A 19,376-nucleotide genomic window follows, 5' to 3' on the forward strand; every position below is an offset into this window, starting at 1 on the left:
TCCATCTATTACTACATGAAGTGACGGAAAAGTATTCTTATTTTCTAATTGGGATGACTGATTTCTTGAAGTTTATACATATATTAACATTCAAAGTCACCATGCATCACCAACTAAATTAGAGTGCAATGCAGCTCCATGTGTAAAAGTAAATGCATTCTGAAGTTTGAACAAGATTACAAGCATCAGTGCAGATAAGAGGCCACTTAGCCCAACATTTTTAAATATCACTAGCATACACAGTTTTTCCATGACAAAAGAGGTTTCTGTACCAAAAACATAGCACCGTAACACATAATATGCCTAGCTTATGAAATCATTAATGAAAAGCAATTGCTGAAACTTTTCCATCATGTATCTGCAGCCAACAAACTGAAGCCTAGAAGGCTGCCAGTCATGTTCCAGAAGCCCCGATCTCCAAAACAAAGGTTTTAATCATTCCATCAATACATAATACACAGTCAAGAAGCTTCAAGAGTTGCAGCTTTCCAAGCTATTTTTGTATTAGAAAAGACAATGAAAGGACTCATGAAAGAGTAGCTAGCTTGCCTGCAGTGAACATATTAGGACCATCCACCATAGGACAAAGCTTGCCATTTGCACCATTAGGCTCTCTAAAACAAATGAGGCACTGCATGTGATGTATAGCACCGGAGAGCAACCCCAGCTGTTTGTTTCTGTAGTACATAGGTGCTCTGCACCTGAGTCTGCAAATATTTATTAAGCCCGTAACAGTGAGGTTGTGATGCTCAGAACAGCTACTGCCGAAAACCATTATCTATGGATAATTAAGTATGTCAGGACACTGAGATCCTAACATGAGGTCATCATAATTCCCCACTAAGGGAAAAACAACACAAGATTGTTGCAATATATCAGAAATATTTAACAAAAGGATTGTATTATTTTTATTTTAATAATGAAGGTCGAATACCAAAGTAGGGTTTAAGTTACGCTTAATTTCTGATGATACAACATCAGAAATGAGTGCTCAGCAAACCCTCCCAGCTTTTGTTATGATTAAGCAATGTGCTTCATCAACAAGCAAGGACAACATGCAATGAGAAGAGGTTTTATTCGTAAGCAAATAAAACAGAATTTGTGTCCACGCACGTTTCATTGTTAATGCAATTTTTTTCCTGTCATTCTCATGCAGAAGAAATGAGAAATTCACAAAACATTCTTATTTTTTACTTGACCAAAATAATTCAGATGAGCTCTGGAAGCCCTTGTATTTTTTCCCAAGATTTTAAGAAACAGTAAAAAAAATATAAAAATAATATTTCATCATACAATAAAAATGCTTTTTGACACATGAAGACAAAAGCTTCAGGTCGTTTATTAAGACTACTTCCTACTGTGTTGGGCTTTGCTTTATCTCATAATTAAAATCACACCTGAGCTGGGCCATCTGCGAGAGAGTATTAAGTTTCTTACAAAACATGAAAATCCTTTCATTTTTTCATACAAACGCCAATAAATCTTGTTGGGGTACGTGCGTGTGCCTGTGTGTAAGGCAACATGCCTAAATAAAGCAGAAAGCTTTAAGCAAAAAGTGAGCAGGTGAAATTCTTTGGTATTCATAATCAATTATACGTCTTAATTACTACAGTTTTAGGATTGCACACAAAGAAAAATGAGATGTTTTTTCTTCTCATATTTGACAGTACTTTGCTTTATTACATTTTTCTTTCTTAAGATAAAAAATAGCAAAAGTAGAAGGAAAAAGGATGTGTTGCATTTGTATTTTCCATATCCCTTTGCAATTACAGTGTGCAGAAAAAGTCCATCAGCACTTTTCAAAATTAGAAATAGTGTGTGTTAACGTATATGCTTCTGAGCTTTAGTTAGACAAAAAGTGCTGTATTTCATAACGATAGCTACTGAGCAGAAGTCACACATGGACTTGCAGTAGTTGGCTTCCAACAGGTTCAAATTTAAACAGCAATAATTTCGTTTACTCTGTTGCAATCGAAATTCCTTTAAAGCAAATGACGTACATTCCAGAAATTATCTTGTTCAATACTTCTGTTGAGCCAAGAGGCAAACACACATCCAGATTTTGTTTCTTGACCTGGTGACTTTAATTGCACAATTAAAAGTGAATACAGTTGCTGTACTCCGAGCAATCCTGCTCTGAAAGGTTTCAGCTTCTCACCCAAGGCAAATTATAGAAGGGCTCTTACACACAAACAGCAGGTAGATCACCAGAAGGCCCAGCTGAGCAGTGAAGGACACTGATTTTTCTACCTCAGAGTATCAAAATGCAATCTACAAGAATATTGTGAAATAAAGGAAATTGTTTCACATCAAAACATGTTATAATGGAGTAAAACGGGAGAGAAGACCAGTGTCCATGTCTTGCTTTCATGGGCAAACTGAACGAGCAGGTGGATCAACTTCATTCAGAGCTTCATTGATTTCAGGATTCAATTCATGCAGAGATCTTCCTGCATTGCTGGGACTTCTAATTATTACCAAGCAGAAAAATCAATTTACTTCATTTTTTTTTGCTTCTAAGAACCATTAAAAATTATGATTTCTATAAAAATTTTGAAGCACCAAGCTTCAGCACTTCTCTCTGCAGGCTATCACTGATTCTAATCCTTTCAATATTTACATATAATTTAGCAACAAAGTGATTTTCTTCCTCCAAATTCATCTGGCTGATAGCTCAATTAAATTGGTAAACACTTGAGTTTTTAAATGAATTTTAACAACAAAAAATGAATACATTCTGGGTGTTTCATATAAAAGAATCTGCAATCATGGAAAAAAATAAAATGTGTATGGGAACCTAAGGACTACAAAATAATACTGAGGCTATTTTGAAAATCCTTTTTCTTCTTGCCTTAAAAATACTTAAGACCACACTGAGTCATGTTTAGCAAGAAGAAACATTTTTTAAAAACTTTTGTCTATCAAACTGCATGTTCAATTCTGAAGTTACTCTGTCTCCTATTACTTCACAGCTACTGTATTCTTTCTGGAAAATAAAAATTACAGTATTATGATGCAGTTCTGAAAGTAATGCCTCCTATTTAATTATGTTGGCCCACAGTGTCAGAGGCAGATGGTGGTGGTATAGCAGCAGAGGTTCAACCTTCCACCAATATTCCATTACACGTTGCTGTGTGACAGATGGCAGCAGAGGGGTACTCTGACAGAATGGCATCTGACATGGAAGTGCAGATAAAGCAAAGGTGTGTCACTGAATTCCTCCATGCAGAAAAAAATGGCACTCACTGACATTCACTGATGCTTGCTGAATGTTTATGGAGACCAAAATGTGGATGTGAGCACAGTGAGGAGCTGGACTGTGCAGACAATGACACTCATATTCACAATGACACTCATATTCACAGCAGCTACGAAACAGTGGGTCACTTCTGATGGTGCAAAAGCGGGACACAGGCTCTTGTTCATCACTGGTGAAAACGCACAGCTAATGACGTGGACTATGTTGAAAAAATAGCATTTTTTAGCTGAGAATCTGTTCTATCAAATAGTGTTATTGTGCTCTTTTACCTGTTGTAGTTTCCATGGAAAGAAATAGGAGGCATTACTTTTGGAGTTAGCTATGTACATTGTTCAGTTGATTTCCAAATAGACGTTTTTTTTTCCTATTAAATTAGGCATAAAAGCCAAGAAACAAAGGCACTTCATCCTGAGAAAGGTTTTCTCATTCAACTGCACACAAAAAAAGAGTTCTTATTTTTGAAAGAGAATTAGTTTGTTAATGACCATTATACGTGCCGAAGTACCAGTCAGAAAGAATATATACAAGGACCTGCATTCTGACTCTTCCTATTTGCACTTACATCAGAAGCAATTCTCTTAGACTTAGCGATGTTGTGATGATGTAAAATTAACCTAAGAGGAGACTACGATGATGATAATCAAAACACTTTCATACAGTATTGTACAAAATAAACAAACACTGCACTCTCAGATGTTCAGCAGTCTCATTATCCCTTCAGAAAGACATTCAATTCTCAGATTACTTCTCTGTCCCCAACCTCCTCTACCTCAGCAAATTTGTAAAAAAAATTAGTGAGAATTGTATTATAGCAGATACTTCCCAGCTGTAGCGCATAACAGCCCACAAAGGAGGGAGTGCTTTGGCAAACTGATGGATAACCTTTGTAAAGGAACTGGCATCCTGCAGCGTAGGAGGTAATGACGTAGATTACCATGTGCATCAACACTAAAGGGTATATGTTAGCAGCAGTTATCCTTTTTTCCCCCCTACTTCTTCCACGGGAGGAGAGGAGTGAATGAAGCCTAGAAGGAGCCTGACCTCTGAGGAGCAATGCCTCTGGGTCTGCTCTTGAGGTGATCTGGACTTTACACTTCACTTTGCCCACGGCTGTGCCTAATGCACAGCTTTCCTCCATGTAAGCTAAACAAACACACACAGCATTCTGGTCAGTTGAAACTTCTGAGCTTCTTCTCTGCTGACACTGAAATGCAGAGATGCCTCAGGGAAAAGAATGTCTAAAAGACATTACAAGACACATTTACAGTAAATTTCAAGGGGAAAGCAACAATGAACACACATTAGAAGTGCACTAATATGCACTCCTTAATCAGCCTTTTTCTCCCACTTTGCAAATGTATAAAAGACAATTTACAAAGCATCACTGCAAAAAGACCAATAATTAAAATGAAGTACTAATAATTAAACTGAATGAAGACTGTCAAAACAAATGAATAAAATATATTTAGATGTATTATCCTTGCTGGTTTTCATTACTGTGTTGGATCGTTTTCTCCTCAATTGAATTCCCAACATCTACCCATTCACAATGGTCTGTACATTCACATCTGCACAGCGGTTGCCTATGGAAATGTGCTCAGTGTCAGCTTTCAGTGCTCCTTCTCATGTGCCCTCCCAGCTGTAAATGAGGTTAGGAAACAGCACTGTAAACACAGAAGTCCTCTTGAAAGGTAAAAGAGTGGAAGGGAAAAAGCTCCACAGGAAATTTGATTTGTACTGAGGTTTCATTCTTAAAAAAAAAAAAAAGAAACAGAAAGCTTGACAGCATTTAGAGCTATTGAAATACTAAATATTAAAGGAAGAGATAGCAGAACGAGGCATTATATTTTACGGTAGCCTTATACAATTGCTATAACGAGAAGAATAAGGCATTACAGAAATAATACAAGTTTAATATGAAAATTTAAGTAGCACTGAATGCTCAGTTCATTTTTCTGAGTACTCAGATGCCTTTTTTTTTTTTTAAATAGAAAAATCTGTGTTTGCAATTCCTTCAGCAAAAAACAGGACACACACACAGATGTCATAATTCCACTGCAGAACCACGCTAATTTACTTGATGTGAAGCTCTAACACAAATTGCTTCGCAGTGGAATTGCACCTCATCACACGGTGAGTGTGAAATAAAAGCAAGCAGATGTGCTCTTCCAAAAGCAGGCGGCTGCTACAATTAAACCCGCAGTCATTTTACAAACCAGCGAGCTATTTCATGTGTGGCTCCGGCGCTAATCACCCTTCCCGGCTGCCACAGCCCAGCAGAACAGCGAGTTGTTCATAGAGTTATCTATCTTGCACTTTGCAGATGATGCCTAACATTATGACAACGGTGGCAAGGTCTCCGTACCTGCCTACCTGAAGCAAGTTTCTGTAAAGTAATGAATAGAGACAGCTTGGGGACCATCCACCTGCCCTGCCTGCCTCTCGCTGCCTGCAGAGCGCAGCCACCAGGGACTGGCAGAAGGCCCCTGTCTGACAGGCCAGGACAGCCTTCCCGTGCCGTGACAGCCCGGGCCGAGCCGCCAGGCCTGACCCACCGTAATTCCTTCACAACGCGGCGGCAAGGCAGCTGACAGTAGCAGCTGCACCTCCTAAGCGAGATGGATGGAATTTTCATAACTAGTTCCCCAAGTTACATTTTACCTTCAAGATAATTTATGAGCTGCCGCGGAGCCTTGAAGAGACAATATGCTTGCCATAAAATTAACTGTAACAGTCTTGTAGGTTATAATTAACACTGGGAGGGTAGCACCAACTGGATGAAACACATGGCATAATTGATGGTGAAACTGGAAATTAAGGAACCTAACAATATCATTACTGCGCACATCACTTCAGCAAAACCCACGCATTCCAGGGGTTAATTACAATCCCCTCCTAAGGTACACATTCTGACGGGGAGTGGACGAGTGTCACAGCTAGGAGGAAGCAGGTTTCCTGGCAAGGCCACCTCGCACCTGGGCTGATGTATATATTGGTTTTTGCCTGGAAGAGATATACATGTCAAAGCAGCAGCAGCAGCACCTGAACATCTGGCAGCAGGCACACCGTAGCTCAGAGACAGAAGATTGCTCGAGCCTCACAGAATATTTCATCTTCTCCGCAGCCAGCATACTTAATAGCAAAGAAGAAAAAATCCTCTGTGAGATTTGGCTTAATGGCACACATTATTAATTTAAATGACTCGAGTGAAGAAAAACATTTTAACTTTATATTGCCATAACTTAGCAGCAAATTAAGATATTTTTTCCAACAGCGTATTATCATCCTGGTTTATTACATTAGTCTTCAGAAACATGCAGAGCAATCCTTTTAGCAACTTGCCTGTCAAGGGGATACCGTGCTGAAGAAGCAATGCTAGTGAGCTAGTTAATCAGAACTAACATTATGAGCTGCTGCCATCTTTGGGAAGAAGAACATGCCATTAATCTAGCTGTATCTAGGACTCTACGCTTTAACTAAGGCTTAAGGAATCATTAGTGTACTGCATTTATCTGATTGTCTCTCAAATTATTTTAATGAAACTTTTTTTTTTTTTTTTGTCCCTGGACAAGATATGTGAAAATGTACAGATAAATGATGCAACAGTGTCACCTACAGGCAAGCAAAACAGTTAAAAGCCTTCTCCAGCATGACACCCTCACACCTCTCAAATCCTCTTCCGCCTCTCCTCCAACTTCCTGCCCACCCCAACCACAGATCTGGGTTTAGGATTGGTACACATCTCCAAGGATAAACAGAAGGCCAGATACCTAAGTATTTTCAGGATGGTCTAACGTAAGATAATTAGGCCATATGTAGGTAAATTATGTCTTAAAATAAACATGCTGTACAGCCAATGAACGGATACATCAATTACGTCTCATTTCCAAAAGGCATTTTCAAATCCACCTTCACCAAAAGGTTGAAAGTAATTCCAATCAGATTTTTCAGAAGTCAGAAAGACCAAATGTTGGCCTTATTAAATACAGCATGCCCTACAGTATCATCACTGCTACTAGATGCCCTACTGCTAAAATTAAACTAAAATATTGTTTGGGGCTCAATGAACAGAAAAAAAGAACTTTATTCAGCTTACAGAAAGCTTGGTAATATTACTAGGAGAGCAAACTGAGAAGATACTGCAAAATAATGACTAACTGCATCGATTTTATAGGAAAAGATTTCAAATATTGTACAGGATTTACCAACTTATTTACTCAAAAAATCAACGCATTGACAGGAAGATTTGCAGAAATGGCAAATTTTAAAATCTAATATTTGAAAGTTCCAGATTGTAAATTGTGAATTTGTAATAATAGGAATTCCCTTTAGATAACCAAACATTTATTTTCAGATCCAAACAGGAATAATATCTACTGCAATGACGATACCTGGCTGATCAAAATAACTCTCGTATGTTATGAGTTTGTGTAGACTCAGTTAAGATCAATACTGCTTCCATAGTTCTCATTGCCTTAGCTTTAGCTGGGATGGAACTGTTTTCTTCAGAGTGTCTGGTACGATGCTATGTTTTGGTTCCAGGAGAAAGAACCACATGTTGATAACACCACCTATGTTTATAGTCACCTGCTAAGCAGTGTTGCATAGAGCCAAGGCCATTCACAGCAAAGGGCCCAAGGAGCTGGGTGGGAACAGAATTAGGACAGCTGACTTAAACCAGCCAAAGGGATATTCCATAAGATATGACATCAAGCAGGAGGAGTTCTGAAGGGTGTGTGAGTTCATCGTGCTCTCTTCCCCTGCTTGAGGGGCTAGCAGGGCATCAGTCAAGGGGTGGAAAGCAATTACTTGTGCATCACTTGTTACATACATTTGTATATATATATATATACACACACACATATATAAATGTGTACATATATAGTCATAACAGTTTTCCTTTTCTCTATCTTAGTAAATACTTTTATCTCAACCAATGAGTTCTACTTTTGTTTTTCTTATATTCTCTCCCCGATCTGACTGGGAAGGGGGGCAGTGTGCAAATACTGTGTGGTGCTGAGCCACTTGCTGGGTTAAACCACGTTTTGGTTTTTGATAGGCCAGGGAACCTTGTCAGAACTTATTTGACTGATAATTTTCAACAGAAAATAAAAATGAGAAAATGTTGACTTGCTCAACTGGCAAAAAGTAAAAGACCACGGTATAATAAAGTTGTACAAACACCCTCACCACCATAATTTGGAGCTGAATCTAATTTCAGCAGATCAACCAGCATATCTGATGGAACCATTCAGCTTACTTTTGTAGAAACAGTGGAACAAGCTCTTATTTGCAGATCTTAATTTTCTTAACTCTCTCTTTCCTCCCAGTATTACTGCTTTCACTTCAATACTTGACAGCCTTTTCCAGTCTCCCCCACAAACTCTGCATTTGGAAAGTCTGTGCTTCTCAGTTAATCCTCTGGATACAACTCATGCTATCTTTTTGGTTCATTTATCTCAATTTTGAATTATATTTTTGATGTTTAGCCATGTTACTTCAACCTACTTCTTACCTATGAGTTCCACCTGCTGCATCGCCCACCCAGGCTGAATAATCTCTAGTATATGATGATATGGAAATCTAATTAAGGGTTATGAATTACAATCTGGGGTGTTACATACCTCTGTAAGTCTTCTTAGTTGGCTAAACTACTCCTATTTTTCAGTAATCTACAGTAGGATTTTCTTCTGCTCCTGTTGCTTACACATCCCATTTGGGGCTGCTGTCATTCACAAAAACAAGACAATATGAAAACAACACATGCTGTGTAACAGGTCCCTAAGATCTGATTCTACAGAACATCTTAAGAGGAAAAAATGCTAAATTCCTTTGTTAGCTATTTTAAACATCATCATAGTTTATATTTTAGGAATTCCCCAACAACTATACATATAGAATTGAAAATTCAATCAAAATAAATAGTAAAATATTATAGCCAGAACAAACTGTCAGAACGTCAGAAAGAGCTCATTAGAAGTCAAAATAAGCAATAATTCTATTTTCCAGTTATTCTTAATTTCTCTGACAAGTTACACCTCCATCCCACCCCCAGATTCCACTTCCCTCTTATCCATGTTGGCATTGCCCAGTGGTTTACCAGTGTTCTCTAACCAGCATATGATTATCTGTGTATCTATGTTGCCATAACTTTCAGTGCAAGTCAAAATACAGAGCAATTCAACAGACCAACGCCCTCTTTCTGCTTTCAGTCAGTCTTGATATCCATTGGCTTCTTGCTACCTCACAGCCATGCTCTAGGCAGCTTAGAGCACTGACAGCATCTTGCTCAGTTTCTACATCCATTTAATTTTTGGCTGCTCTCAGAACGCCAGCAAGGGTACCAATTAGTGTCAGCTGTAACAGTTGCTTTACGTGATATACACACCTGCCTACAAGGATTGGAGAACCAATGCATTTTACATAGGCCATCAAACAGATATCCAATGGGAATAATTGTTGGCACTATCTACCTGAACCACATTTGAACCATTGACCTGAAAACAAAAGGCTTTGTATTTCATTACCAATCCCTGCAGCCATCAAGTTCTATATATGTGGAAAAACTTTAATAACACAGGGTTGACAGCATTTAGGACTGAAGTCATGAACTAATGTAAGCATCTGCTCACGTCTCATGCAATGACAAAAGCATGTCAATTGGCTAGGTCTAGTCTTTGTCATCCTCTGTTTTTTTTTGCATTGGTAACGTATACGGGTTATTTCACCAAAATCATTTAGCTTTATCCATCATAAAACTAAATTAAATGGTGACAATTTTTTAAAAAAATAAAGTCCCAATTGAATGTCTTTTTTTTTTTTTTTTTAATGTAAGGGAGAATTCCATCTTTAGACTCATTTAATTTTAAATGTGTATTTTTAGACAGAGTTTTGACTTTTACAAAGTTTGCGAAATGTGTGCGGGGCATACTAAGTGCAGTGCAGAAGAAACCTCAGCAGATAAAGCAAAATACATCTATGAGAATTCTTCATTCTCTTTGCAACATCATACCTTTAGCTAGAGTGGGCAGCCATGAAGCACAGCACAATGCTCAGGATTCTCCCTGCCTCTCTCTTTTCCCCTGCCTCTGGCACACAGTCCTCTCTTACAGGAATGATGACAGCTGGTGCTAACACTAGTTTGTGGTTCAACTGCCTGATGATGTGGCTAACACTTTGTCTCCACAGATTATAAATTTGTCACCTCTGTGATCTATTCACTCCCCAGTATCCTGCAGTCTGGAAATGCAATAATCTCCATCTCCAGCATTCAGATCTCCCAGTGGTAGTCAGCAAATCATTGTCAAACTGCTGGAAAAACACTAACTATCTTTCTTGTACCACGAGCACAAAAGCTTAAATAAATAAGAAAATGTCACCCATGCTGACTTAAAAGGCCTGTCCAGGTGAAATAAATCCAAACCTTCCGAAAAGTTAGCCCAACTATTAAAACATAAAAATAACCAATTACGCTTTGGTAGAGTGGGAAAATTATTTATTGCTTTTAGTTTGGGAAACTTTAATTGTACTATAAACAAAGACTAAATTTATGCCATCTCTCAGTTTTGGAAGCGTCACTTGAAAAATCTTTCCAACATATCAAATAGAAAAGCATGAAATCCAAAGAGCAATACGTCAAAAATAACCTGTAGTTATTCAGGTATGGGATGATGCATCTCTTCATGGTTTTCAGAAATGGAACATTATAAAACTAAAGTGGTAACATAACCCTCAGTGCAAACAATCCTTCACAATGTGGCATAATAGAAGAACCTGACACACGCAGAGCTGAACTTCTGTGACATTCTTACTGGACCATCCTATAGTATCACTTGCTTCAAGCCTTGTATCAAAGAGCATTTTCACACCGTTATCTGCTATGTGTATAATGACACCACAAGATGTAGAATTCTCTGTAAATACCCAAGCCTGTAAATAAAGTTTTTTCAAGGGTAAAGGGTCAAAAAAGTTTTAAAGAAAATAAGAGTGGTTGCTCAAAAGCAACGTTTAATCAAGCAGTATTTCCACTGCTCTGTGAAGCACTCATGCCTACTGATGCCAAGCTGAGTTACTTCAAAGACTCCTAGTACAAAACAGGTGAAAATGAGCAGAGGGCAGGGAGGGGCACACGAAGCAAAGCAATCTGGTAATAGGCAACTGGAGGAAAGTCAGAGGGCAGCCAGGGCAGCTAATGTCTGAGCATGGCTACAGCAGGAGACCTGACCACTTCATTGAAGTTTGTGTTTCCTACACTCATTTAAAAGCTCCAAGGCTGTTTTTCAGTCTGCCTCAAAGCTTCTTGTTGAGTAACACAATACTCATCAGCAGCATCTAAATCACGTGTTCACTTTCAAAATGTGTGCTGAATAGTTTTTCTTCTTTTAAAGAGCACACAAACAAAATATCAAACAAATCCAAATCTTCTGTTGTGTTCCTCCATCCCATCCCCCATAATTTCATAAAGGAGAACTCAAAAATTGTCTTAGTTTGTTGCTAATTGTTATGCTTGTTGCTAACGCACTGAGCATCCAATCCAGCTGACACACGTGCTGTCTGGAGAGGACGGCTATGACAGAAATCCCACTGGAGTTCACACAGCTTTGTGTGTGGAGATCCCTACTGATGTCAGAAACACGGACACTGGATTTCCCCAACGGGAAAAGAAATCTGTTGTTCTAAGATTACTCGCAGCAATCACAAAAGATGTAAACAACGCAAAGCAGTTGTAAGTAATCCAACACTTTCTCCTGCTGGAGTGAAGAGCAAGATTTACCTCATTTACCTTCCTATGCATGAAAGAGATAAGGCACAAGAAAAACAATAACTTTTTCTTCAAAACAGAAAACAACAAAATATACCAAAATCTTCCTGTTTGTGTTCTGCTTAACGTGCACACTATTTGATTAGGATTCTACTCTCACACTCTTTTTTCTGCTTTGGATCCAACAAGACTACTGCAGGCTAGGACTCAGTTCTCACACTATGCACTGACACAAACATGAATAGAATAAATTGTAATAAATGTTGTAATGTTGTAATAAATTCACATATAAAATATCTATGTGGTAATCCAGGTATCACTGCTGAGAGGTAACACTATCTCAGTAGTAGGACAAGCACTTAATCTATCTAGAAAAAATATGTACCTTTATAGTGTTATGTAAAAGAATGGTGTAACCTACTTACTTCTAGAGGGTTGGAGAAAAGCAACTGTGGTGACCAGGAAACAGTAAGGAACTAGAGATGGGGTTTGACTGCAAACCAGAAGTTCATACCATCTATCATGAGTAAGAAGTTCTTTTTTGAAGGGCTATGAAAAGATGGAAGAATGTAACAACTCTTAAAATACGCAGAGATCTGATCTACCATATGTTGTAGCAATGACCTCATAAAATAGATTTTGTTCATTGTGCCATTTCAATGAGCCAAGGATTTAAGCTATTGATTCTTACAGGAAATAATCAATTAACACTTCCCTGCTGTCTATCTCATGAACCAGGAGAATTTTGTGTTTATTTTGGTCCAAATTATTTACTGAATATTTATTATGTTTTCACTATATCAACTTGTTATTATGTGATGGCTTAGAGAGAACTCTACTAAGATTCCAGAATCTAACGGGTACAACTATGAAAATATTACCATGGTAAATAATTTTATTTTATTATCAAACTTCCCCTCTCATTAGATCTTTATCCAAAGCTTTACACTTTCCCTTAGCTGGCTGAATTTCCCTTTAGAGATGTGATGCAAATTTCACTCAATGAAACAGCATAATGGACAGCAGCCTGCCTCTAAAACCATTTCAGAGTAATCATTTCTTGCATGTAAAAGACTTCAAGAGACTTACTTTAAAAACTGTTTCACTGCTTTTTTCCCTATGAGTTAATACTTTCAGTGTAGTTAAACATTCTCTGATTTCATCTATTGTTGATTGCTTGATGACGAACTAGTTTCATAGTAAATGTATTCATTAAAAAAAATAGAGCAAAAAAAAAAAAACCAAACAACTAATAATTAAGCAGAATATGACACCCAAGCATTTAAGGCAATATTATTATAACTCGATACAAGTTCCTTTAAGAGGAGAAATGAGAGAATTTTTATGAAACCACGCTGCCCAGTTCTGCTGGGCGTTCACTGACACGGAAAAGTGAAATATTCTCTCCAGAAATCCAAGCGCTTTTTTTAAAAATATTTTCTGGCCAAACTGTTTCTTTAGGATAACAACAACTTTTCTGGATCCAGTGAAAAGGTAAAATAGAAAAAATAGTCAATAGCATCATTAGCTGACTAAAAATATTAAGATCTTTTCTGAAAACGAATCAGGTGCAGATATTGAACTGTACTTTTTCATCCTTTGTCTCACTTTTCAAATGATAATTTCTTCCACAGTCACCATTAAATCTTGATCTATTCCAGCTCTCTGTATGGGTCATTGATTCTAGATGTACCATGGTTATTTTTAAATGTTTCCCTTTCGTAGAGTAAAAGAGGGCTGTCTAGAGCCAGATGGGTAACTTCACACTTCATTTATCAAACCCAATGCATCAGACTCCACCCTCTCTTTCCCACTATTGCTGTTAAACTTCCATATAATTTGGTAACAATTTTCATTATCATACAGTGAAAAAAAAGCCTAGGCACGTTTGCATGGCTTGCCCCAAACCCACAGCTGCTCTCTGACCCCCTGTTCGTTACAGTAGAGCTGGGCTCCCCGCACTCGGTGTGCCGAGGGGGAAACTCTTCCAGCCGAGGTCGGGAAGGGGTCAGTTCAAAGGGCTGAGCAGCTCTTTACAGCTATAACAACCTGTCCATCAGGCACTATCACGCAGCACAAACAAATCCAAGGTTTTAGGAACTCTGGACCATTTCTATTAACACTTAGAGAACATCCACTGGAGTCCTACCTGAAGTATTTGGGATCACTGCCACTCAGCACTGAACAGCTCGAATCCTTGGAAGATCTGCGCAGTTATCTAAGGTACCAACGGCATCTTCAAGTAAATAGCGTATGAAAGGGCAGGCTGTAAGGCTTGGTGTGCGACTGGGCAGATTGGGCTACATGCTGAAATAGGAGCTCAGAGTATTTGCAATTGGGTAACATGCAGAAACACCGGTATGACTTAAAAGCAAGTGATGCAAGGATGTGCTTTATCTCAGCAGACACTGACATACCAAAACAGCTAAGATGACATTTTTCCTCTAAAAAAAGTATAAATATATCAAGATTCAGTCAGTTTGAACTAACAGTTTCCAGAATTTTTCTTTTTATTTTTTTTAAATCTTGAGGCACCAGTGACAAATAAAACATACGACAGAACAGAATGCCTACCTAACTACTAAGTCCAAGCATGGGTAAAGATTTTGCCAGCTGCCCTCCCTTCGTTGACCTAAATTTCTTGGAGTTGTAGTGTTCATAATGTGCTCTCTAATGCACAATGTAAAGTAATTAGAGTCATCTGTATTTAACTTCCAGAGGAAAAAAAATTCTATTATCTAATCTAGCTGATCCCCTGATAGCCTGTTGAAAGTAAAATACTGTAACCTATTGCCTGCCCTTTGACAAGTGCTAATTATTTCCTGTCCAAGCACATTTTTCTCATGTAATTCCAAAGTACACAATAGGCTGATCTCTAAAACATGGGCAGCCCTGCCAGCACCACGGCGGACGTTTTATAACTTTCACCACTGCTGCTTGATGGCTACCACAGCCAGTGCCTCAATTCCAGACATCTTGCTGGAGCTTTGATGAAGCCAAGGGAGGTGTATTGTAACAGCCTGTTCATGCAGATCATATGGATGAGACTCAGATAGGTCAATGGGATGGGAAACATCAAATGGAAAGAAAAAGGATTATGGATATTTAATACTCAAAGGACACTTTCAGAACTTTCAAGGCACTGTGCTCTTGAAATTTTCTTTCAGGTGTTTAGTCTCAAGGAGGCCTGCACTTTGTCTGCTCCTAAGTCTTTTCCTGCCCCCACCCAAGAGCTTTGGCATTTCTCTGTCAGACAAGGCTGCGGATACAACCGCACCGCTGGCTCCAACCGCTGATTAAATTGGGAACTGTAAAAGCAGAGGCCAGAAACACTGTAACCACATTGCTTTTAAATGACTCTTGATTGCTATGACTCCTGATGACTTAATATATTGGGAAATTATTATTAAACTAAACAAACCTAAAAAGATATTCCACTCATTACGACATGAAAAGCTTAGGCTTTTGCTATCTCTAGTAAGCTTTTACTCTGGTTCACAAGAAGAATGCATGAATCCCATGGAAAAGCCTTAAGCAATTTTCTCCATTTCCACTGTAGTCAAAACCAGTTGCATTATTGAGTATGGTGGCAGTAGGCAAAAAACAAACAAAAAAAACCAACAACCCAAACAGAAAACCAAGGCAAATCAAATGAGCCCACAAACAATAAAATTCCCTTGATTTCCTTAAAAAGGAAACAAAATCTACATTATAGTATGAACAATATTATAGAGATTCACCTTACTGAGCTCTTTTTGACTCTGAGATCTTAACTGATTAGTATACAAATTAAAAAACATATACCCATAAGAAAGCAAATGTATAAATTATAGCATCTAATTTCTGATTCTATTCCAGTAATCTTTGATGTTTTTAACAAAAGCTTTTAATCTTTAAGGTCCCTTCCCATTCAAAGCTTTCTATTATTCTAAGAAGTCTATAGAACACAATTATTGGGAATAGAAAACCCAGTCAAGTACCAGAACCAATATCTAAACTGACTTCTTAAAGTCAATCTCAAATTTCAGGAGCTCTCCTAAATTAGATATTAGAAACAAAAATACACAACTCTTCTAATTGCTAAGTCTAGCATAGGTCAAAAATCATACCAAATAGAGCTGATTTTGATTAAGCAAGTTGGAAAGAGAAGTTTGACTAAAAACTGTATTTCACTGCAAGCACAGGACATCTCCTGGTCTTACAGGAAGCTGTGCATTTGGAAGAAAATATTTACTACTCAATCATTTTTTACGTAATTATTTATCATAAATAAAAATCAAAATAAATAAAAGTACAAAATTATTACAAGAGTAAAAATCTACAGCTTTTAGAAATATGAAAAAGGTGACTTTGACTCGGTAGCTAAGAAGATGACAGACGCTGGAAAGACACAAGGTGGCATACAACAGAAATTCTTCTTTGAATTGACTTATTTACAAAAGGACTAAAAGTACGCATGCTTCCAAATGCATTCAACTGACTACACTACAATAGCATAAACTTTCAAAAACTTTCACAAACAGCTTTTAAAATTGTTAGTATAATCACCTGATTTATTGCCCTGGCAGTTTGTTCAATTTAAGAACCTGAGTATAACAAAACAGTTGCATAATGTGAATTATAGGAATACAGATATTCCAATTTACTGAACACCGTCTGGTTAACAGAAGAACACCACCACAGGAAACGTGAGCATCATGAAGAAAACAGACAAGATGGACACGACTTTGCACACCATGCCCATTGGGAGTGTTGCTCATATTGTTACTAGCATAAGGAAAACCTTAGAGTAATCCTCAAGTATTTATACCACCTACTTTGCACTACGTAAGCATGGTAAAGGAGCATTCCACCTCACAAAGGAACTCTGAATTCAGAAGCAGACACATTAATTATTCTATTAAGGGAAAAACTCTAGTTAAAAAGTTAAACTTCTGACTTGTTTTAAATGTCAGTTTGTTGGGGTACTTTTTCCTCCCCTAAAGCAGTTTAGCAGAACTATGTTTTTTTAGGCTTGTTTCTAACTTCAATATCTCGCTACTTTTCTCAGTTTTCTCACCTTGCTGCCCATTCATTACGCAGCCTTTGTCGCTCGGTAAGAACTAGCAGTAAGCAGCTGATGGTTTCATTCCTTTGTTCTTCAGTTTGCTCCTTTTTTCGAACTTCTTGGAGGACCAGGCTCGTCTTAAAGGGAAAAAAATACATTAAAATTATAATCTGGAAATAGGAAACAATGTGTAAAATTAATAAAAAGCCCATAAGCAAATAAGGACAGTAAATCAATACTTTTTTTATTACAGTTCCACTGCTGACAAATCAATACAGTAAATGATGGTTAGAAATGGCCACCATATATTTGGTATTTAATCAATGTACATGGCACATAAGGTAAACCTTAAAATCTCATTGCCTTAAGTAACACAGTAAGACATCGTGCATTGTAGCTCATTTTCTTAAGATATAATTCCATTCTCTTCTAAACATTTTCTTATATCACATCAAATCAGAAGTCTTTGCCTTACTACAGCATTTGGGGAGAGTCCCTCCTACCCTTTTAATGGCTGAATACAATTCCTGTTTGTATTGTGCCTCCTGAAAGAAATTTCTTATCACATACCCATACTCTATTTTCATCTTACTGTGAAATATTTCAAGTAAACAAGGAGCAAAACTCTCCCTTTTTTTCCATTTATGGAATATACTACAAATTGCTGGGGGGAAAAAAAAAATATATATATATATGCAGCAGATCTAGCTGTAGAGTAGAATTACAGTCTCTGAAGAACACAAGATACTGGCCTTTATAAATGTTGCATTTTCTGTTCTTCATCATCCACTCAGAAAACTTGAACTCCCTCATGACAAAACAGCATGTGTTGATGCCCATCTCTACCAACATGCGCACTGTTGTGCTGTGGAACTGTGCTGGCTGGACATCCAACCACAATGGAAAAAGAGTCCAAGCTGCAATCTTTTCACTCATTTGAAATAATATATTTGCCTTTCTCACCTTAATCAACCACTGATTTTCATTTACCTTTGATGCTCTAATCTTCATTAGCATGTTTTACAAACAGACCGAAGTATCTAAATGCTTTTGGGAAGGACGGGACTAAATGGGCAGAACACTTACACAAACCTAGTTTTTTCCACAGAAAAGGAAGCTAAAAATACTTTTTAAACCTGAGCAGTTTCAAAGCACAACTCAAATATCACCGATAGCTGTAACTGCTACCTCCAGTATAGCCTCTCGTCAGGGAACAACATGACCAACCAACACGGCACACAGTTCTCTTTAGAGTCTGCCTGGCCCAAACATACATACACAGATTCCTCCAGGAATTCTGTAAGATAAATCATCATGATCTTCAGGTTGTAAGAACATGAAAATCCGTTTTTTTCCCCAAGAGTTAGAATATGCATATTGTAGACTTAAGCTATGTAAAGTAGCAGTGACATTGAAACCACAATAAGGATTCCAAATGACTAGCACACCAGGATTCATATAGACAGAAAAATGTTTCACCAAAATCAGATGACAAAGACTACAAAGCATCTATCTTTTCCTTCTCTTCCCATTTCTACTAGTTGGCTTTCCAAAAAGCAAACAAAACCACCCCCAAAAAAATCATCCAAACAAAAACAAACATCACACACGCGCACAAAAAACAAACAAAAAATGTACCAAATGCCCATAACTTTGTACAGATCACATTCTTGACCCTGCTATGACATTACAAAGCAAACAAAAAGCCAGAGTATTTTCAGATAAGATTCTCTGACCTGGGTTTCCCTTGCACTGACCTACAACATCTCTTCCACAAGCTCTAGTACCTGCCAACTTCAACAACCCTGCAGCAACTGCACAGGTCTTCAAAACATACTCACATGAGATGAAGATGTGTACGTTATTCATGAGATGAAAATGAACTCTCCTTCTCATTCAGAATAAATATGCCTATTAAGGCTATATCTTCTGTATTCTAAGATTTTTAACACAGCATTATAGTTAAGCTTATCTCTGTATAATAGCACCATCAGACTCACCAAACTACCAGGGCACAGCACACTAGGATTTCCCTTCCAGAATTTTTGGGTGGCTGTATCAATCACAGCAGAATAGGGAGACAGGAAAGCTGGACATTGTGTAAGTTTATTTCTCTCCAAGACTGCAGAAAAACCACAAAGATTAACGATGTTCTGCCTGACAAATCTGAAAGTATAGTTATTTGCAGACAACAAACGTCAAGATCCCCTAAATAAGTGCTCTGCAAAGCACAGATGACAGGGAACTTGTGGTTCCTAAGGAAAAGAGGATGCCATTGGAGTCTGTAAAGACAGGCGACTGCTTCTCCA

General features: G+C 37.8%; 1 protein-coding gene across 2 annotated transcripts in view; it reads right to left on the minus strand.

Moving 5' to 3' along the window:
* The window catches only part of FTO (FTO, alpha-ketoglutarate dependent dioxygenase), a 222,448-nt gene that overhangs the window by 107,927 nt on the left and 95,145 nt on the right, over window positions 1–19,376 (minus strand). Inside the window, exons 8-9 of one of the 2 annotated variants that reach the window (XM_040707054.2) lie at window positions 17,080–17,204; window positions 6,776–8,984 (exon numbers count right to left, since the gene is read on the minus strand). In XM_040707054.2, the coding sequence (XP_040562988.2) occupies window positions 8,963–8,984; window positions 17,080–17,204 (147 nt within the window). In that variant the 3' untranslated portion in view covers window positions 6,776–8,962. 2 annotated transcript variants of the gene reach the window in all.

Source organism: Gallus gallus, chromosome 11, assembly GCF_016699485.2.
Source record: "Gallus gallus isolate bGalGal1 chromosome 11, bGalGal1.mat.broiler.GRCg7b, whole genome shotgun sequence".
Classification (NCBI taxonomy): Eukaryota; Metazoa; Chordata; class Aves; order Galliformes; family Phasianidae; genus Gallus; species Gallus gallus.